At 50.0% G+C, this 22,184-nt stretch overlaps 1 protein-coding gene across 4 annotated transcripts in view; it reads right to left on the bottom strand.

Annotated features, from left to right (window-relative positions):
- EPRS1 (glutamyl-prolyl-tRNA synthetase 1) overlaps positions 1–22,184 on the bottom strand; it is a 961,840-nt gene that overhangs the window by 22,635 nt on the left and 917,021 nt on the right. For all 4 annotated transcript variants that reach the window (XM_078649796.1, XM_078649798.1, XM_078649799.1 and 1 more), the window contains one exon: positions 15,128–15,206. In XM_078649796.1, the coding sequence (XP_078505922.1) occupies positions 15,128–15,206 (79 nt within the window). The remainder of the gene's footprint in view (positions 1–15,127; positions 15,207–22,184) is intronic.

Below are 22,184 nucleotides of genomic sequence, written 5' to 3' on the forward strand. Positions count from 1 at the left end.
TATGAATCCGGTTGTACATCAGGTTCATCGATAGGGAAATTGTACTGCTCATCCTCATCATACCCCTCACCCACAGAGTGTTCTGGGGAGGGAGTAGGGCTCCGTCTTGGAGGAGGCTGGATCGGTTCCGTGAGGCCTGAGGCGTCAAGGGGCACCCTCTTTTTCTTCAGTGGGATGATGTAGGAGTCCACCGGCTCAGAAGTGATCTTCCTTTTATAGAGTGTCAGCTTGCCGGTGGCAGCATCGATGAAATGCTCTGAATCGTCTTCCGATTCGAGTACACGACGTGGAAGAGGGTCAGCCAGCGAGGAACCCTGTTTCGGAGCCGATTTCGTCGAAAACGCTTTCGGCGCCTCCTTAGGTGGCAAGAGAAAGAGGAGTTTTCCAGAAGGCTTTGCCGGAGTGTCCTTTTGCGGCTGCGGTGATGGCATCGGAGCCGATGGAGCAAAGGCTTTCTCCCTGATTCTCTGCAGTGACTCCGCAATGGGGGACGGTACACTGCCAGTGGGTTTCGTCGCCGACAAGGATGCTTTGAGCGGTCCCTCGGATCCGACGTCTTCGTGGGCCTTGTGCGTTTTGGGCGCGGAAACCGTCTTCGGCACCTCCGATTCTTGAGGCCGGGGCGCAGACTTCTTGTGCGTAGCCTCTTTGGAGCCGACCTTGGCGGGCTTGGACGGCGCCGTAGCCGCTGATCCGTGCCGACCATCTTTCTTGGAGGCCCCTTCCTCGGGCGTCGGTTTCGATTTTGGAGCATCGGAATCGACAGACTTCCTCGGCTTCTGCGGACCGGAGGTCGACGGAGCCGATGGGGTGACGGGCACCGATTTCTTCACTGGCACGGCAGCCATCTTAGGGACACTCGAGTCCTTAGGTTTCAGTTTCGATTTCGGGTCGGCCATTTTAGGTGTTGACGACCCCGATGGTTTCAGTTTCGGTTTCGAAACAGCGTGCCCAGCAAGTGAGTCCGTAGCCGGGCCTGAAGGCGGGGCTGTGGCTTGCGGCAACGGGTCCTGGGTAAGGCCGACAGGCGATCCCGTGTCCCGGTCGGCATCTTCGTAACCTTCAGGGCAGAGCTCGTCCCCCGAGCTGTCTGCCGCGGCCCCATAAATCTCATCGTCGTCTCCTACCTCTTCGACGTATTCGAGGACTTGACCCGCGACTCCGTCGTCGTCTCCCGGATCCGCCTCGACCTCCGTCTGTGATGGGGAGATTCGTAGATGGTGACCCTGGACCTCTTCTTCCTGGTCGCCGAAGATGTTCTCCGGATCCGGGGCCGCTTGCCTAGCTTCCAAGCGCACCGCGCGCCGAAGCTTGAGAGTTTTCTTGGAGCGGAACTGTGCACAGGCCTTGCACTTGCCGTTGTCGTGGTCCGGCGAAAGGCACTTGTTACACACGGGGTGTAGATCGATGTGTGGGTACTTGGACCCACAGAGCGGGCAGTACTTAAACGGGCTCCGCTCCATGTCCGTAAAGGCTTGCAGTCGTGTCGCGATGAGAAGGCCTCAAAGTTCAGAGAGCGAAGAAAACTCCGCTTATTCCGGCTCTAAGAGACGGAAGACTCGAGACCGTGCGCAGACAATACCGACGCAAGAAAATCGAGGCCTTTTGGCCGCTAAAAGGTAGTTTTACTTGGTTCCGACAGTAAGACGTCGAGACCACATCCGAACCCAATGGCGGAAAAAAACAATCTGGGGATGGAGCCGATGCCCATGCGCACTGTAGTCCAGGGGAGGAGCCACCTATCTCAGGATACTTCGAAGACTCTTCCAGGACAACAATGTGCAATCATCCGAGCCCAACACTAGGCGGCGATCTAATGCTAAGATATGAATTTAGCAGCCCACATGCCTCGAACATCAGCTTACCAAACAACTCTGGGCTCATGATCAGGCGGAGTACTGGGGAAGGCGTTGGGATTAACTTTACTGGTGGATGCATGTACCACCCAACTCTGGTGTCGGATGGTGTGTAAGAAAGACTGTTGCCCCATGTGGGTCAATTGCGACACAGGTGAGCCTGAACAAGGTTTTGCCCAAGTGCCTAAAAGGGAATTTGCGAGGGCCTCATTAAATGGTAGCAAAAGTTCTGTAGGGGCCTGACCCTGCTGAAGTACCTTAGTTAAAACATTCGTTTTCACCTTAATAGTGGGCAGCTGTAGTTCTAAAACGTCTGCTGCCCTTTCGCATCACAACTGCGAATGAGGTGCATTCCTCCATTGCAGGGCCAGGGGGAGATACAAAGCCAGTATGAGGAGAAGTATCCAGACCACTGGCATCATGGAGTTCTTCATACCAGTTTTCCTCATCATATTAAGTGATATAATCATCCCTCAAATGATAATTGTCATTAGCAGTACCGAAAGGATTGTGCAGAGCCCTAATGCGTGGCAAGTGGTTTGTATTCAGCAGGCTTGCCTGTTGGCTGCATGCTGGTCGGAGCCTGGCGCAGCCTTGATCAAGGTTTTGGTGGATTAAATTCAGAGTTGGATAGCACAATGGGCTACAAACCCTCATCAGGCATCAATACAAAGGTAACCAGCACAGTGGGTGGTGCCGCACCCGATGTCGGCACCAAAGCTGGTACTAAACCAGATGTGGGTTCCAAAGGTACAGACTATGCCAAGAACAAACCTGCCGGCGGAACTTGAGGGAACTGGTAAAGTGCCAAAAATGAGCTACAAGGACTCTCTATAGGCCTCTACTTGCTGCAACGTCCCAGACGTACCCAGAAACTTGTGATGTGCCACGACAAGACTCTACATTGGCTCGAATGGCGATCAGCAGTGACACAAGGAGGCACATGGATGCCACTGAAGTCTGAGAATGGCATAATGAATATGCTACTTACCAGTATGCATCTGTTCTTGGCATGTAGGGCTGCTAACATTCATATCTTAGCATTAGATCGCCGCCTAGTGTTGGGCTCGGATGATTGCACATTGTTGTCCTGGAAGAGTCTTCGAAGTATCCTGAGATAGGTGGCTCCTCCCCTGGACTACAGTGCGCATGGGCATCGGCTCCATCCCCAGATTGTTTTTCGCCATTGTGGCAGGAGATGGAGTGAAAGTGTAAAAGATGTCCATGCTAATGAAATAAATACAATAGTATATCTGCAGCTGCGACAGGCACCGGGGAGGAGGGCGGGCGATATGAATGTTAGCAGCCCTACATGCCAAGAACAGATGCATACTGGTAAGTAGCATATTCAGTTCGAGGCATGTGGGCTGCTAAATTCATATCTTAGCATAGAATACATAGCAGTCCCTCCATCAGCGGCGGTTGCCCGTGCCAGCTGCAGAAACCTGAAAAAGTGTCTTGAGAACAGCCTGTCCTACAGCTGCTTGCTGCTTGGAATGCACATCAACACAGTAGTGTTTCGTGAAGGTATGTGGTGTGACCCACGTGGCTGCTCTGCAAATATCCTCTAAAGGAATGTTCCCTAGGAAAGCCATGGATGCCCCCAGCTTGCGTGTGGAGTGTGCTCTGGGGGGTACTGTTAAAGTGCGCTTGGCTTTTTGATAACAAATCTGGATGCACTTAACAATCCATCTGGCTATGCCTGCTTTGGAAATCGGGTTGCCTTTGTGTTGTGGTGCGAAGGCAACAAAGAGTTGTTTTGTCTTTCTAAAGGGTTGTGTTCTGTCTATGTAGTACATCAACGCCCTCCGCACATCTAAGGTATGGAGCATTCTTTCCGCCACCGTTTGCGGGTTTTGGAAGAATGCTGGTAAGTCGATTGTTTGGTTAAGATGAAACTGTGACACCACCTTAGGGAGGAATTTAGGGTTAGTGCGTAGCACTACCCTATTTGGGTGAATTTGAATGAACGGCTCTTGTATCGTGAGCGCTTGCAACTCACTGACACGCCTCAGAGACGTAATAGCTATCAGAAAGGCCACTTTCCACGTAAGGAATTGGAGCTCACACGAGTGCAGTGGCTCAAATGGTGGCCCCATCAGTCTGGTGAGAACGACGTTGAGGTTCCACACCGGAGCTGGTGGAGTTCTTGGGGGAATGACTCTCTTCAGACCTTCAAGGAAGGCTTTAATGGCGGGCACTCTGAAGACAGAGAGGTGCTGTCTGTTCTGAAGATAAGCCGCTATGGCTGAGAGATGTATCCTAATGGAAGTGTACGCCAGATTGCACTTGTAGAGATGTAACAGATAGCAGATGATGTTGGGAATAGATGCATCTAGCGGGTTGATGTCATTGGACGTACAATAGATGACAAAACGCTTCCACTTAGCAGCATAGCATGCTCTAGTAGTAGGTTTCCTCGCCTCCTTGATGATACTCATGCATTCTGGAGGTAGGTTAAGGTATCCAAACTCTAGGACTTCAGGAGCCAGATCGCCAGGTTGAGCTGTCGTGGATCTGGATGCTGAATGTCTCCATGGTTCTGCGTCAAAAGACTGGGTGTGAGGCGCAGTCTTTGATGCGGCACCACTGAGAGTTCGAGGAACGTGGTGTACCAAGCCTGGCGTGCCCACGTTGGAGCAACCAGGACGAGAGTCATGGAGTGCTGCCTTAGCTTTCTTGCGACCAGCGGTATTAGAGGGGCTGGCGGAAAAGCGTATGCAAATTTGCCTGACCAGTTCATCCATATCGCATTCCCCTGCGACTGTGGGTGAGGGAACCTGGCGGCAAAGAGTCGGCATTTTGCGTTCTCCTTTGTGGCGAACAGGTCTATCTCCGGATGACCCCACCGCTGGAAGTACGGGTGGAGAACAGAAGGGTGTATCTCCCACTCGTGCATCTGATGGCTGTATCTGCTGAGCAGATCCGCCATCTGATTGTCCTTGCCCGGGAGGTGCTCTGCCATGAGGAAAATGTTCCTCTGAATGGCCCACTTCCACATGCTCTGAGCCAGATGAGACAGCTGTGGCGAGTGGGTGCCCCCCTGTTTCTGAATGTAGTACATCGCGGTCATGTTGTCCGTCCGGACTAGCACGACCTTGTTGCTCAGATGTACAATGAAGGACTTGAGCGCCATGAAGATTGCCATCAGTTCCAGATAGTTGATGTGCATCTTCTGTTGCTGCGTCGTCCATAGTCCCTGCACCGTGTAAGTGAGCACATGTGCTCCCCATCCCTGGAGGGATGCGTCCGTCGTCAGGACAATCTGCGGCACGGGCTCGTGGAACAGTCGGCCCTTGCAAAGGTTGTGTGGAGTCCACCAATGCAGAGAGTCGTATGCCCGACTGGTAACCAACACTAGGTCTGTCAATTGCCCACGAGCCTGTGTCCACTGATTCGCTAAGCACTCCTGGAGCGGGCGCATATGCAACCGTGCGTGAGGGACTATGAAGATGCAGGAGGCCATCATGCCGATCAACTGCATGAACACTCTCGCTGGCAGGGAGTGTCTCGGTCGGAATCGTTGGACCAGTGACTGAATGCTGGCGATTCTGACTTGGTTTGGCTGAGCCATGGCTGTCAGGGTGTTGATCGTAGCACCCAGGAACTGCCGGACATGTGCCGGCTGAAGATGCGATTTTGGGTAATTTAGGGAGAAACCCAGATCGTGAAGAAGGTGAATTGTAGTCGACATGTCTGCGGCGCACTGTTGCTCCGACTTGGCTTGTACGAGCCAGTCGTCTAGGTAGGGGTAGACATGGATATTCTGCCTCCTGAGGTGCGCCGCCACTGTCGCTAGACACTTGGTGAACACCCTCGGGGCCGTAGTGACTCCGAAGGGTAGGACCTTGAACTGGTAGTGCCTGCCTTGAATAGTGAATCTTAGGTATTTCCTGTGTGACGGGTGTAGTGGAATGTGGAAATAAGCATCCTTGAGATCTAAGGTCGCTAAGAAGTCTCCCTGGTTTAGCAAGGGAAGAATCTGCTGCAGTGTAAGCATATGGAAATGCTCTGACAGTATGTACAGGTTGAGGGGACGTAGATCGAGAATGGGCCTGAGAGATCCGTCCTTCTTTGGAATAAGGAAGTACAGGGAGTATACCCCTGTGCCTTCCTCCCCCACCGGCACGAGCTCGATTGCGCCTTTTTGCAGCATCGCCACTACTTCCTGCTGCAATAAGTGCAAATGCTCTGCGGACATAGGCCTTTGCCTTGGTGGGATGTTGGGTGGAGTGGATTTCAGCTCTAGGCAATAACCATTTTGGATCAGTTGACGCACCCACCTGTCTGTGGTGATGTCTCTCCAGACGGGCAGGAACTGCTGCAGTCTCCCCCCGACAGGTGTTAGGTGGTCGGGGGGCAGTGACAGAAAGTCACTGTTTGCTTGGAGTCGAGGTGCGGGAGCTGTTGTTTCCTCTGCCGCGCCCTCTGTTGCTGTTATTCCTATAACCTCCCTTGTTCTGCTTAGTGAACGAGGACTGCGCCCCACCTTTGGAGAACTGGGATTGTTGACCCATCTGTCCTCTGGTGACTCCACGTGCACCTGAGCGACGAAAATTGCCGCCACGAAACTGTTGGGACTGCAGGGCCCCCATAGACTTTGCAGTTTCCGTGTCCTTCTTTATCTTCTCTAGGGTGGTGTCAACATCCGGACCAAACAGACTATCAGGATTGACTGGCTGATTCAGAATTGTTGTCTGAATATCCTGCTTGAACCCTGAGATGCGGAGCCAGGCTTGTCTTCTCAGCATAACGCTAGTGTTGATAGCCCTAGCAGCTGTGTCCGCAGCGTCAAGTGCACACTTGATGGCTGCGTTTGATATCAGCTTCCCTTCCTCAATAAGCATTTTGGTGCCTTCTTGGAACTGTGGGGGCAGGTGTTGTATAACCTGTTCTAGGGTGTCGTAGTGCGCCCTATCATAACGCGCCAGGAGTGCCTGTGTATTTGCGATGCGCCAAAAGTTTGCCGCCTGTGCAGCCACTCTTTTGCCTCCTGCCTCAAGCACTTTGGACTCCTTATCCGGGGGAGGAGCTTCACCCGTTGTCTGGGAGTTGGCACGTTTCCTGGCATTGGCAACCACAAGAGAGTCCAGTGGCAATTGTCCTCGGATGTAGACGGGGTCCGCAGGAGCAGGCCTGTACTTCTTTTCAATGCGAGGGTTGACCACTCTAGCCCTCGTAGGCTCCTTAAAAATGTCTCCAGCATGTTTGAGAACACCTTTCAGCATAGGAAGTGTCTTTACTGTCCTTTCAGAAATGGCAAAGGTGTCAAAAAGGAAGTCTTCCTCAACCGGGTCGGCATGCATGTCCACATCATGATTGGCCGCCGCCCGTTCAATTAGTGCATGAAATCCTGCTGAGTCCTCAGTCGGAGATGCACGTGCATTAAAGGTCTGTGGGTCCTGGCCCGCACCTTGGGTGTCCTGGTCACCAGTGTCGTCGTATGAATCTGGTTGGACATCAGGTTCATCGATGGGGAAATTGTACTGTTCATCCTCATCAACTTCCTCACCCACAGAGTGTTCTGGGGAGGGAGTAGGGCTCCGTCTAGGAGGAGGCTGTATCGGTTCCGTGAGGCCCAAGGCGTCAAGGGGCACCCTCTTCTTCTTCAACGGGATGACGTAGGGGTCCACCGGATCCGAAGTGATCTTCCGTTTATAGAGGGTCAACTTGCCGGTGGCAGCATCGATGAAATGCTCTGAATCGTCTTCCGATTCGAGTACACGACGTGGAAGAGGGTCAGGCAGCGAGGAACCCTGTTTCGGAGCCGATTTCGTCGAAAACGCTTTCGGCGCCTCCTTAGGTGGCAAGAGAAAAAGGAGTTTCCCAGAAGGCTTAGCCGGAGCGTCCTTTTGCGGCTGCGGTGATGGCATCGGAGCCGATGGAGCAAAGGCTTTCTCCCTGATTCTCTGCAGTGACTCCGCAATGGGGGACGGTACACTGCCAGTGGGTTTCGTCGCCGACAAGGATGCCTTGAGCGGTCCCTCGGATCCGACGTCCTCGCGGGTCTTGTGCGGTTTGGGCGCGGAAACCTTCTTCGGCTCCTCCGAATCTTGAGGCCGGGGCGCCGACTTCTTGGGCGTAGCCTCTTTGGAGCCGACCTTGGCGGGCTTGGACGGCGCCGGAGCCGCTGATCCGTGCCGACCATCTGTCTTGGGGGCCCCTTCTTCGGGCGTCGGCTTCGATTTCGGAGCATCGGAACCGACAGACTTCCTCGGCTTCTGTGGACCGGAGGTCGACGGAGCCGACGGGGTGACGGGCACCGACTTCTTCACAGGCACGGCAGCCATCTTAGGGACACTCGAGTCCTTTGGTTTCAGTTTCGATTTCGGGTCGGCCATTTTAGGTGTTGACGACCCCGATGGTTTCAGTTTCGGTTTCGAAACATCGTGCCCAGCAAGTGAGTCCGTAGCCGGGCCCGAAGGCGGGGCTGTGGCTTGCGGCAACGGGTCCAGGGTAAGGCCGACAGGCGATCCCGTGTCCCGGTCGTCCTCGAAACTTTCGGGGCAGAGCTCGTCCGCAGAGCTGTCCGCCGCGGCCCCATAAATCTCATCGTCGTCTCCTACCTCTTCGACGTATTCGAGGACCTGACCCGCGACTCCGTCGTCGTCACCCGGATCCGCCTCGACCTCCGTCTGTGATGGGGAGATTTGTAGAAGGTGACCCTGGAGCTCTTCCTCCGGGTCGCCGAAGATGTTCTCCGGATCTGGGGCCGCTTGCCTAGCTTCCAAGCGCACCGCGCGCCGAAGCTTGAGAGTTTTCTTGGAGCGGAACTGTGCACAGGCCTTGCACTTGCCGTCGTCGTGGTCCGGTGAAAGGCACTTGTTACACACAGGGTGTAGATCGATGTGTGGGTACTTAGACCCACAGAGCGGGCAGTACTTGAACGGGCTCCGCTCCATGTCCGTAAAGGCTTGCTGTCGTGTCGCGATGAGAAGGCCTCAAAGTGTAGAAAGCGAAGAAAACTCCGCTTATTCCGGCTTCAAGAGACGGAAGACTCGAGACCGAGCGCAGACAATACCGACGCAAGAAAATCGAGGCCTTTTGGCCGGTAAAAGATAGTTTTACTTGGTTCCGACAGTAAGACGTCGAGACCACATCCGAACCCAATGGCGGAAAAAAACAATCTGGGGATGGAGCCGATGCCCATGCGCACTGTAGTCCAGGGGAGGAGCCACCTATCTCAGGATACTTCGAAGACTCTTCCAGGACAACAATGTGCAATCATCCGAGCCCAACACTAGGCGGCGATCTAATGCTAAGATATGAATTTAGCAGCCCACATGCCTCGAACAGTGGCCTATTTCCGCTTTGACTTCTTATGCTTGCTCTTAGATTTACCAAAAGACTTTGACCGTGATGCAGGAACAGGATCTTCCTTTCCATGTTTACTGGTCGCAAACGTTGAGCTCTCCTATGTTTGGCTATGAAAAGTCCTGTGTGGCCTTTGAATTCATTACATCCCCAGGTGTGGTATTCCGATGCCAGGCACCAAAGAAACACTTAGCAAGAGTTTGTCACAGACATTTGTTTGCGACAATTCCTACACAATTTGAATCCAGTTGTCTTAGGGAGAGACATTTTCTCGAGCACAGTGCGACTGCTAAAAAGAAGGTCAGTGGTCACACATGATTTGGGTTTGACAGAAGCCTACAAAATGCGTTTAGCAGAGTGGTAAGTGCAAATGAATACAAAAAAACTCAGATAAGCATTGCCCAACTATCTGAATAGTAACTGAGAAAAGCAAAATCATAATGTTTGGCAAGAGCAGCATGAGTTGTACATGATCAGTGGGGTGGTTATTAAATGGAAGTTGTCAAGCCCATCTTTGCAGGCCTTACTGTATTCAGTCTCCCTCTGCATAGGGTTGAAGGTAGTGAAGTGAAGTAGTGTGGCTCACTGGTTAGAGGCGGCAGACCCGAGAGCAGAGGACGGCCCGGGACCAGGGTTCGATTCCCGGCGCGGCAGGTTTCTGGACCAGGGTCAGCGGACTCGATAATTCTCTCGCCTCGGTTCCCACTCTGATCAGCGATCACACTCGGCAACTCTGGGCATTAGCTTGCCTCATCTTCACTAACGGCCCCACCAGACCGCCGGGGATGCCTGGTCTCACCCTGGAGATACCCATTAAGGGACCATCTCTCAGGGAAGCCAGGAAGGGTTTCGCAGCGGTCGAAGCGCCTTGGGACCCTACGGGTAAGTAGTGCGCTATATAAATGCCTATACATTTACATTTACAAGGTACACAAAGAAAATATTTATATGGAGCCATATTTATTTTCTGAAATTGCGTCGTTAATAAAAACCATTGGAAAATGAACACTACACTCATGTAACTCTTGGAGACTGGCTAGTCATTAAAACCGTAAATTAATAATGAAACTGGCAGTCAAATGTTTTCTCTCAACAGAGTTGGTGTGGAGGATTTCAGCAAACAATATCAAGTTCGCTGATAAGTTCCTCCCACTGGATATCAAACCCAGCTGCTACACTCTAATGAGGACAATGCAGACTGGGCCCTCGATGTGATGTGTGTTCATGGGGCCTGAAGAAATTTGTAATTTGACTCATGCAATTTATATGAACTTTAAAAAGCCAGTGGCGAGCTGCATATCTGAATTCTTCAAACATTTTTTCACAGCCTCTGCACAGGTTCTATCCCTCAATATGCAAAAGCAAGGAAGTAATTAAGTGGCTTGTTCCTTAAGCAGGCTAGGACAGCTTCATAGAATATGAGCCGGAGATTCGAATTTATAGTTGCAAACCCTGTACTTGATGGTGTAATGGATGCTTTTCCATTTCTGTTTTACTTCTCCGATATCAAACTGGGCAAAAGGGCGTTACAGTTAGGAAATAGAATTTAAAAAACCTTAGAAATTCACAAAAAATCAAAAGGTAACTGGGACGTTATAGATAGCAGCTTGTCCTTACCTTAAGCAGGTTATCACCACTGCACCTGAAACACTGCTATGAGCCCTTTTGGACATCCTGGACTTCAGACAACCTTAAGCCCATACCAGCACAAACGCTGACCTAAGGAAAGCCCCTCTTTGCCTTGAGCCAGTCATGCTTCCAAATCTCATTCTTTACACCGCATGATCAATAACTTGGATCATCTCTGCACTGTGCTCTGAACAGTACTTTCATGCCTTCTGTCCAAGGCAAACGTGCATCCTTCTCCATATCACGCCCTCGATAACGGTTCTCTCTCTCTCTATACCGCACCCATAGTTTGACCCGTCACTTCTCACCCCACCAGCACTGTCTCAATGAATCTTGTGCCTCCCTCAAGACTACCTCAGCTGTGCCATCCTCACTGTTCTCCCTTCGCCAAAACATACCACTGACATGTTTGATCTTATTCCTAAAAAGGATTTCCATATTCTATTTACTAGATAATTCCAGACCAGACATTTCTAGGGAAATCCCACCTAGCTATTGGATTCTCTGTGCAGAAGAGAAAGCTTCTCCCCAGTGAAAGCAAGAAAGCCCATATAACCAATGGTGTCCTGATATTGACCCAAACAAAGGTTCATGTAGAGAACCCCCATTGACACGATTGGTCTGAATGAAGGAACTGTGGGATGTTTATGAATCTTTGGTCACATATACATTTTCGGTCTTCGTGTAAATTCTAATGTCAATAACTGTTTGGACTTTTCACTTAATCCATTTGTCAGGGGGTCCCATGCTCGGCACAGGCTGAGTTAACTGCCTCTTTGTCTTCCCCACAGACCGACAGCTACGGGCCCTTTAAGGATAGCCTGGGGTTTCACGTCCCCGGACCACCTGACTTTGTGGGCCTATCAGAGGCGACCTCGCGTCTTATGGAGGAGGACCCGGAAGACGCCAACGCTCATGTGCCCCCGAAGGACGCGTCTTGGGAGGAAGACGTGCAGCGCCAGGAATCTCACGCCAGCCGGGACGAGGATGGACCGACAGGACCAGAAGCCGAAGACAACGCGGAGGAGCCCCTTCTGAGAGCCGACATCGGTTGCAGAGAAGCCGGCAACGAGAACCTGACGGAGGGTGCAGCGGTAGCAGTGAAGCCAGGAGGCCAACGTTTCTGTGTTCCGCCCAGCCACGCGAAGGAGGACGCGTGGCTTCTCCAGGTGCGTGGCCGTTTGCGGGCATTGTTTCAGTTCAAGAGGGTAGGGACAGGGTAGGCCGCCGAGGTACTGTCGGGGCACCGTGTTCTTCCCTCTGCACAATCACGGGTCCTTATACAAAGTCGGCATAGCAGTGGTGGTGGTGGTGGTTACCTGATCCCCCACTCCCTGTCCTGGCCAATTACGTAGAAACGTGACAGTCTACTAAAGCCTCGTTATTATTCTTTTCTTTGGCATACGCTGGAACCCGGCCGTTCATGACAAGGGGATAAGAACCTGAAGAACAAAGGACCCTGGACTCTTATTGTTGTTGTGTTCCACACAGTCCTTTCTTTTGTGCTGAATAAATAGTCGAACTGTCGCCCCCCAGTATTGGCTCCTTCCTTTTTGTAACCTTAAAGGTGACACCATTCCATTTCCAAAGCCTATTTTAAAATCTTTTTCAAGATTACCTGAAAAACCTGGTGGGGTCAGCATCAAGTGGCATGTAGATGCTTTCATCTTCAACAAGAGTGTTAACTTTTTTATCATAATATTTAACGTCCATGACCACAAAGCCACCTCCTTTATCTGCTGACTGAAATGAAACATTTGAGTTGTTTGCAAACGTTCGTGGGAGGCCCCATTCTTTGTTAGTTAAGTTGTTAGGACTGTATTGATCGTAATTCAGTGATTTCAAATCACTGTTGGCCAAAATTCCAAACATATCTAATGTTTTATGTCACAAGGGAGACAAAGTTGCTTTTGAACTCCTTATAGCTAGGCGTCCCCAATCTTTTTACCTGAGTTTCCACAGTGCTGAAAAATATTTCAAGCGTAAAATCTGCATGAATTTGAAATCCGCAATCTCACTCTAGTGCCTTGGTTTTGTATGCAGGCACAAAGGATGTTCCCTTATTTAAAACTGCAATATGTTGTGTGATTAAAGCAACAGAAGAGATGTTCATGACAAGATATTCGAGTGATTGTGTAGCTTCTGTTAGACCGGTCAGCTTTTTGGCTGGTCTCCTCTTATTTTTGTTTTTGGTCCCTTTCTGCCTCTCATTATTTTTATCCACCAGTCCTTTTTGTGTGGCCTTAGGTCTCCGGGTGCCCACCACTGCTAATCAGTGCTGAGGTGCAGGTGCGCCTTTCTAAAATGGTGGGTAGATAGGGTTCCTAAGATGGACGCCTGGCAGGAATTACCTCAGAGCTCTGGTCCAAAGGACAGCATTAGGGGGTTCTAGAACCTTCCAGTAGCCTCTAGTGACCAGGGCCCAGGCTATATAAGGGAGGACAATGGGCGTCTATTTTGTCGTAACTGGGCTGGCTGGCGTGCAGACTACAGAGTAGGGGGATTGTGACTCAGGCTGATCTGATTGCTCTTAGGGGCTACAAGTTAGTTGGGTGCTGCCCTCCTGCCTGCTGATCTGGCCCTGCCTGCGAGTAGAATACAAGTAAACCATTCCAGAATGGCCATCTGATAAAAAGGAATAAACTACGCCAACAGCTGATGAGTGACTTGGCCCCAGCCCTAGAAACCTTGGAGGGTGGTGCTGTGGGTTGATGTGAGTGCCAGTGCGTCTTAGGACTAGTCCGCAGTTTCTGCTACCAGCATTGCCACCTACATTGGAATAGGCCATCTCTTCCAGAGCCTGGACAACACTGCAGCGGAGTCAGATCGTGCCACCTACTAGCACAAAGGAGCAATTACAGGAAACCTGCAAAAGGAGCAATTTCTGAAGAAGTTCTGGTATCAGTCTGGTGTTTGCGGATATTCAAAAAGTGAAAAATCTGTGGTATGAAGAATACAGCAGAAACATCATTACTAGTCCCACTGTAACAAAACCTTTATTATTTAACGCCCCCAGTTCCTTCTGTGTCAAATATATTAATGCTGCATCTTGATGGCAATTTTCACCTCGGTCTATCCCAGTTCAACGACTGTATCAGAGAAGTAGCCACTTGGATGAATGCCAAAACTCTATGCTTTAATAATAGTAGGACAGAAGTACTCATCTTTGGAAGTAGATCCTGCTGCTACTGCTCCTGGAGGCTTAAGGAATTAAGTCAGTCAGCTGCCTCTGATGTTTCAGCCTGAAATCTGTGAGCTAGTTTTTTACTCCCAAATCCTCCTTGACCATGCACATCAACAAATGTACCAGTGCCCATTTTCTTCTTATGAAGGTAAATGTAAATGTAAATGTAAATGTGCAGGAATTTATATAGCGCAAATCACCGAGCGGTTTCTAAGCGCTTGCTTAGGGAACCCGTCCTGGTATTCCCCTGTGAGATAACCCCGGCAGGGTATCCGCAAGGTGAAAGCCAGGCATCCCACCGCGAGGGGCCATTGTGGAGATTAAGCAAGCTATTGCCCAGAGTCGCAGAGTGTGAACCCGTGAATCGAGTAGGCACTGGAGCGAGAATTGTCGAGTCCATGGACATTTTAGGACTCAAGACCCCACCGAGCCGGGAATTGAACCCTGGTCCCGGGCTGACCTCTGCTTCCAGGTCTGCCTCCTCTAACCAGTGAGCCACACTTCTCCACTCTCTACAAGGTTCTGTACAAACCTCTACCATGTGTTCCTGGCCACTAGTACAGAACAGTCACCCCAATCTCTTATTTTAGCTCACCTTTTTATCTTGGCATCCTTGCATACTCCATAGCTACCTGCAATACACTCCGAATGCAACTGCCTCCCTACCCCTTGGACTAAACAGATGCTCTAGAATATCTAATCTCAGATCCCTTCACTGGTTGCCAATCCAGAAGAGGTACATCTTCAAGGCTATGTGAATATGTCACAAAGCTTTCTTTACCTCTACGACACACCACATCTGCTCCTTTTATTCCTCATCCCGATAACTGTGTTGAAGCACTGCCAACCTACTACTGAACCTGAGATTCCATAAAGCCCAATGTGGAGGCCAGGCTTCCTCTTGAACCTGAGCTGCTCATCCTGCAAAAATAATTATTTCATTGTTCAGACCACACTACACTCTGCACTGGCAACAGACTTGTGTCTCAAACCAGCACTTCAGTTTCAAGGTGTAGAATACTTATACGCCAACCTTTTCAAATTGGTCAACATAGTTACATAAAGTTGAGGATCAAATAGAATAGTGTTGTTTAAAATAAACAATAGAAACTGGTATCTATGAGCAACCAAGACCATATAGTACCTTTTTAGAATCAAGTTCCTTCTGAAAGTCTTCCATTGTGTTTGCTACAGTCATGTGACTTTTCAGGTCTTCTGAAGCCCTAGTAGAAAAAGACAGGTACACATTCCTTACCAAAAAAGCATCACAGGAAACATTTCATCACAGCAAATGAACTATATAAAAGTCTGTGTTAAACCAATTGTAAATTGAGGCAGTCGTCTGACCCTATGCCTGTGAATTTGCTCCCATCCTCCTTGTTTAACCCCTTGTCCGCAGCGGTAATTCCGCGCGGCGCCGCCGCCATGCTCGGGCGCGCTGTGCTTGTGAGAGAGTGGTTCCGTCACGGCCCCGCCCACTCAATGGAACGCTCTGCGCAGGCGCAGAATTAATGCCGTGCAGGCGCGGCGGCCGGGCCGTGACAGAACCACTCCGTCACCAGCACAGCTTGTCCGTGGCTGGTGACGGAGTGGTTCCGTCACCAGCATTCAAGGGGTTAATTAAACAAACTGTTCCTGATTTGCTGAACGCCTCTTGTTTTTTTCAAGGTATTTCATGTTCAAGAAACATTTTATCGAGCCAGCCAGTAGCTGAATGGTGCCTTGTACCAGACTGTAGCCAAAGGAAGGGATCCCCATGTAGACGGATTCACATTTGTGCAACAAGGAAGGTGAGCAGACACGGCAATTGATCGGATGTTCTGCTGAATCCGCAGGGGGGGGGGGGTCCATCCTGAAGCAGCTGTCACAGAGGGTAGGAGGCCACATCAGAACCTTAGTAAAGCATGTGGTGTATATCAAACTAGGGAGAAGCATACAAAGATAACCTCAGCATCCTGCCATTGACAGAAAACTGGCATGTTAGCTATTTTATATGTCCTAGCCAAGTAGTCGAACAGCTGCTTCGGAGGCGATCCCACAGAAGCCACCTTTTCTCGGTAGCACGCTAGGAAAGGTGAATATTTATTTTATTTATTGTCAGAGTTGACATCTCAATCTAATTTGTTTTATCTTACATGGTTTCTCCGTGCCACCTGTTTTCCAACGCCATTGATATTTGAAAGAAGTAAGGTGTTGGCCATTTGGACCGCCTGGGCATAACACAGATGATATGCTTTTTCCGCTGGGTGTGACACAGTCGTTATGCTTGGCCCGCTGGGTGTGACACTGATGTACGCTTTGCCCCTGGGTGTGATTTGGACAGTTAGGGAAAAAGATTTGGAAATGGGAGATTAGTTGTAACTTGTGTTTGGCCAAGAGGGGCTTGTGGTTCTCGAGTTATTACTTTTTTCTGTGAACTATTGTTATAGTCTTTGTCCTGGAGCCGATATGGACAGAGTATTAGGCTCACTTAGTCCTGTGTACCACACAGAGCATGCTCTAGGAGCGGGTTATGGAATCTTTTGACAGAGCAATTTTTTTTCTGTCAGTTTGATGGTATTGGCCACTTGGACCGCTGGACTTCATACCGAAGGTACGCTTAGCGCCTGGGTGTGATACCGAGTGTGATTGTTAATGTGAGGTATGTGTTTGATGTTGTGGAGCAGTTAAATCACTGCAAATTGTGTTTTGTCCTAAATATTGTGTTTTTGTCGATGACTCAATGTTTCATATGAAGATGCTGCCATATTTTCACCAACGGTAATTGATGCTGGAAGTCAAGATCGTTCAGATACTGTTTTCATTGACAGATAGCACTTTTTCTATGTCGTATGCATTATTTGTGTTTTTGAAATGCTCATGTTGAATTGCTGATACATCTGTACATAGTGCTAAGCTTGTAGTTACGTAACTAGAAGCAGTAAACCTAGTGTATATTTTTCTCAAGATTCAGATCAAAACCAGAGTCTCCCTCAATGAAGAAGCTAAGGTATCTTGTCCTATAAAACTACCAAACTTATCATGGAGACACAATGAACAAGTTACTTACCTACGGTAACGATGTATCTGGTAGAGACATAATCTAGCCGCAGATTCCTTAACTTAGAATATCCACAGGCGTCAGACTGGATCTGGGAAACTTTCCACAGCCGCACCTCTACGCGCCGGGGGCGGCGCCGCACGGCTCCGACCTTACGTCGTCCACGGACGTGACGTCAGCGGAGCCATATGATTCCCCGGCAAGCTGATGTCTGTTTTCGGCAGAGAAACTTTTCCGTGCCACGAGGAGCCACCACCAAAAAAAAAAACCCTGGTAGAATATGGGAACAGTGTGCTGTGCAAAAATGATGAAAAAGGAAAAGACATTGAATGGTGAAAAACAGCACCATAAAAGACCAAAAAACAGCACCATTAAAAACTAGTAAAAGAAAAAGAGCGGAGCAGCGCTCTGAGCAGCTACAACGCAAAAGTGAAGGCCAACCACTCTTGGAGGCAGAGGAAGATTTAAACAACATCACGGCAGACGACAAAGTCCGCAACCATAATGTATAACCGTGAAGGACAACAAGTCCGGAACAAAGGAGCTAGGACAATTGACCACAAGACGTCACCAGAAAGAGACATTGTATCCCCAATAAGAGATCTATAAAATGTGGCAGAGCCAATAGACCAACCAATGGAGAGCAGGGGCGGTAAGAGACCCCAAAGCGAAAGATAAAGGGTGGGTGGGAAAAAACATAAATAGACCCCACACTGTACAACCCAGGGCGGAGGGTTGGAAAGGATACATGACACTTGACCATACCGCCCAATTACGAGAATGGGCAGAATAGGGCAATGAAAACAGAATGAAGCATCCTGTGACGGAGTGAAGTGAAAATGTCACCTTGCAGAAGGGTCATGCCACCCGGAGGGAGGCGAATGTAGAAAGCCCACCCTGAAAAGGCCCTCGCAGAACTGGAAGGACAGGCGGGCGTTAAGGAATCTGCAGCTAGACTATGTCTCTTCCAGATACATCGTTACCGAAGGTAAGTAACTTGTTTATCTGACAGAGACGTCTAGCCACAGATTCCTTAACATAGAATAGATACCAAAGCCATACCCCTAGAGGAGGCGGGTCTGTGACTGAACCCCATTAAGTTCCAGAGGGAACGTAGCCGTCAACAAAGTGACGAGACACAGTGGGGATCGCAAGCCAGCGCAGCCACACAAGACCATAAAGCTCAGACAAGAGCGAAAAACAGTTGGAGGCAAAGGCACCAGAAGCCATCCAAGAACAGCATGAAAACCCCGTATGTATACCGGGTGTGAGAGAAAGAAAACAGGTACTAGATATGTCGGTGTTAAAAGGAAAGTACATGACCTCGCAAAGAAGCGGAACTGAACCTAGGACTGATGGATCCATAGGATACGGAGTGCCGACCGTAAGTAAAACCCAGAGAGATGGCAACTGGTATAACAGAGGCAGCGCATTTCGCTCCAGTATGCACAACAGTGAAAAAAAGGGACTGTTGAAGCCTGCACCAGCCAAAATAAGTGGGACAGCATTGGCAGGATGCCGATCCATGGCCAGAAAGTACAGGGAGTACCAGAAACAGAAGACACGCCATTACATAGTCGGACTGTCACAAGACATGTGAAAGGGCTGACGTCAATCAGCAGAAGCACCCAAAACAGGACTACAGTAAGAACGGTAGTCAAGCAGAGGAGTGGAAGATACAGAAGCATACTGTGTGGACGCTAGAACAACACGAGAGACAATAGCAAGGCAACCGGCAAAAAGGGGTACCAGGCAAGCTGGACACCCACATAAGGGCTTGTAGTATGAGCATACTGGGTCAAGGACCACGGACACCGCATGAAAGAATGTTGCCTGCACGATTCTGCTGTGTGAGAACACAGAGCAGATATAGAGTAAGAAGAAGAAATACGCTAAAAAATGAAACATAACACAATAAAATACTATAGTACGCGAAAAGTACAAACAGCCATGGAAGCAGAACTGGACAGGCCCATAAACTACATCAGCCCCTTGTACGGGAGGAGCAACCGTCCCCCGCAAGAGAGATGAGGAAATGGAGCCAGACACGATAGTGGAAACAGCAGGACCAACCTAATGGTCCAGGGACCCAAGAAGCGAGTATCCGAAATAGGACACTCCACTTGAGAGGGATACAGTAGGAAACAAAGCAGAAGTGTGGGAAACAACTGCGCGGAAGCAGCAGGGAATGTGTAAAAACCATTAAAGGGAAAGTGCCCAGAAAACGAGGGCACAAGGCAATGTACAGTAGAGATGTACATAACATAACCGCCACATGCAAAGACAAGCCCAGAAAGGGCTGAAGTACGAGGAACTCCTAACCAACCTTGAAAGGGGAGGGGAGAACCAGCAACACAGAAGTGAAATAAACAACGCAAACACCCCATGATAGCAATTATACCAGGGTGCAACTTCGGGTTGCAGCAACACTATCAAGTGTGCCACACAGTGGTGGCATCCTGTTGCAAAACGAGGCCAGGGTGTCAGTGGTGAGAACTGCGCCTGAACCGAAAAAGGGCCCTAGGGATAGGGACTGGCAAAAAAGAGCAGCCATCAAGGGCAAGAGGATCACAGCGACGCTGAAAAACGCCCCTGTGAATGCAGGCGAGGCAGAAGCCATACGGTAAGGAACCCATACCGAGGTTTAGGAGTACCACCAACAACTAGAGTCAACTGCACCGAAAGTGCAATAGAGCGATGCCAACGTGAGGATCGCAGAACAGCAGAAAAAGAGGCCAATAGCAAAATTTGTGGTGAAAAACTCCATAGGAGCGTGCTAAGGCAGCTACCCAATAGCCTATAAATACCCCACATAGGGTAAGTGTCAACCCCTGCGAGGGGAGTCCTCTTGGGCAAAGCACACAATCAGAGGACTGAAAGGAAGACAGAACCAGCCGTCCGGCTGTACTGAAAACAAATACTGAAATGGGGGAACAACCGCCTACACCATCCGGGTCCCATGCAAGGAACCCAGGACACCTTTGAAAGTAAATTAACAAGGCAAAATTTCCGATACAGCGGAAAAAACACTAAGGCAGAAAGCTGTGCCGCAAAAGTCATGGCAGTCCAGACATGAGGCGGGAGACCCCTGAATCTGCGTGGCTGTCAAACAGGTCCACGCCATTGAACGGCAGATCTCCAAGTGCATCCTGAACATTGTACGGGAAACGGCTGTCGCGCAGCCATACATGGCGGCGTAAAACCACAGACCGAGCAAGAGCTCGTCTCACCGAGTCAGTGGTGCCAAGGGAAGAGCGAAGGGAAAATTGCGCCATTCCCCTGAAATCATGCAGAAGGCGGATCAAGTCCACCCGCGGGCCTTCTGGAAGTGAAGGAAGAAGGTCCTCGACTAAGTCCCAAAGGGTAGAAGATGTGTGCTCACACGCGCAAGCCGTATTCAAAGCACGGATGCCAGCAGAGGCGAAAAGCTGGTGACCACATGCGTCTAACCACCTAGATTCGCTGGTGGGAGGCAACAGAGGCAGGGCAGAGGAAGACTAAGTCAAAGGCAGCCTGATCAACAAGGCCCTGAGCCCTAGGGTGAAGGGACAGACAGAGCGGATCATTTGGGGTAGGACTGTGTCAACGAGCTATACCACGACCAACAGGGTCCCCCGAGGAAGGTCTTGCCCATGTGCCCAGCATGATGTCAAACAAAGATGCCCCAAGGGGCAGCAAAGGCGCAACTTCAACCGGCTCCATATGGAGAAGATCCAACAAGGGATCAGAAGGCAGAGAAACCACAGGGGGCTGAAAATGAAGAACAGCTGCCGCCCTGTGAATAGCCCGTGCGTAGGCAGCACTAGCCTCAGTTGCCATCCGGGGAGGCGACAATAACCCATCAGTAGGAGATGGCTGAAGACTAACCGGTCCACTAGACAGCAAAAGTGGAGGAGCCAGAGGCTGATCTGGAAACCAGGGGAGTCCAGAGAAGCGTCAACCTGTGGAATAAGGAGAGGCATAGGCGATGGCACCGACATTGCGTGGGAGTCGCATCGTCCGAGGAGTCTGGTGGGATATCAACCTCCTGAAATAGAGGAGACGTGGACGTCGGCACTGGCGTCGACCGGCGACGAGCCAAAGTCGTGTGGACATCGACGACCTCCAAAGGAGACTCTGGCTGGGCGCAGTCCAATGTCGACCCCACTGCAACATGTGGGGAACAGGGCGTCGAGCCCGGCACCGCCTCCGATGTCAGCGCAGGAAGCCGCTGAGGGGTATTTATTTATGCTGAGACTGGTGGGGTGGGCTAGACAGGCAACTGGGAGGACCCACTGGGCCGTGTACTGTCGGCGTCGTATCAGCTCCAGAACTGGAGTCGGATGCACACAGTAGGTGCAGAGGACGAATCCGCCGGCGAGGACCCGACATGAGTGCCTTCCACCTCTATGGGACCCGAAGGTGCACCAGGGAGAGGTGGTAACCCAAAGTAAGAGTAGAGTGCTTTAGAATAAGCCTCCATTTGGGCTTGTGTCGCTCCGTCACACGCAAAGGGGGGGCACGGAGGAGACAACCACCGGACGCCTGTTCCCGGCAGGGAGCGAGAAGAACAGTGAGAAAGTGGCTCTATATATATATATACTGGACCAAAGTAAGGTACAGTGTGTATAGAGTCCACAATCCCCAGAGGTATAACAGAGGTTAAAGTCAGGTGTGACCTTACTCTCTAAAGTGGTAGCTTGGTCGAGCAGTAAGGCAGTACCAGAGGACAGCGTAAAGCATTTGTTGTACACACTTAGTCAGCAAAAGGTTTCACACACTCAAGAACTGAACTCCAGGCCAATTGTTTTTATATCAAAAGATATAGGGGTATCAAAATATACTTTTCTCAATACGAGTGCTCTCAGGTAGTTACTTTGCAGAAAGGCAATACACTTTGTAAACACAATAGGTACAGTGGTTGCAATAGGCAACACAATTCCAAACACAATTTAACATTGAGCTCAATGGGTTATTCTACATAAATGCAGTTGATTACTTTATAGATTACTTTTATAACTCCAGGACTGGATCCGAGATTCAGTTCTGGGGCCTAAGCTGAAAACAGTTTAGTAAAAACGTTTTGGTTATTGCAATGATTTTTTAAGAATAAAAAGGTATTTTAAAAGTTGGCACTTCGAAACTTTTCAGTGAAAAACTAGCAATGTTATCCTATGGGAGG

This window comes from Lissotriton helveticus, chromosome 6 (assembly GCF_964261635.1).
Source record: "Lissotriton helveticus chromosome 6, aLisHel1.1, whole genome shotgun sequence".
NCBI lineage: Eukaryota > Metazoa > Chordata > Amphibia > Caudata > Salamandridae > Lissotriton > Lissotriton helveticus.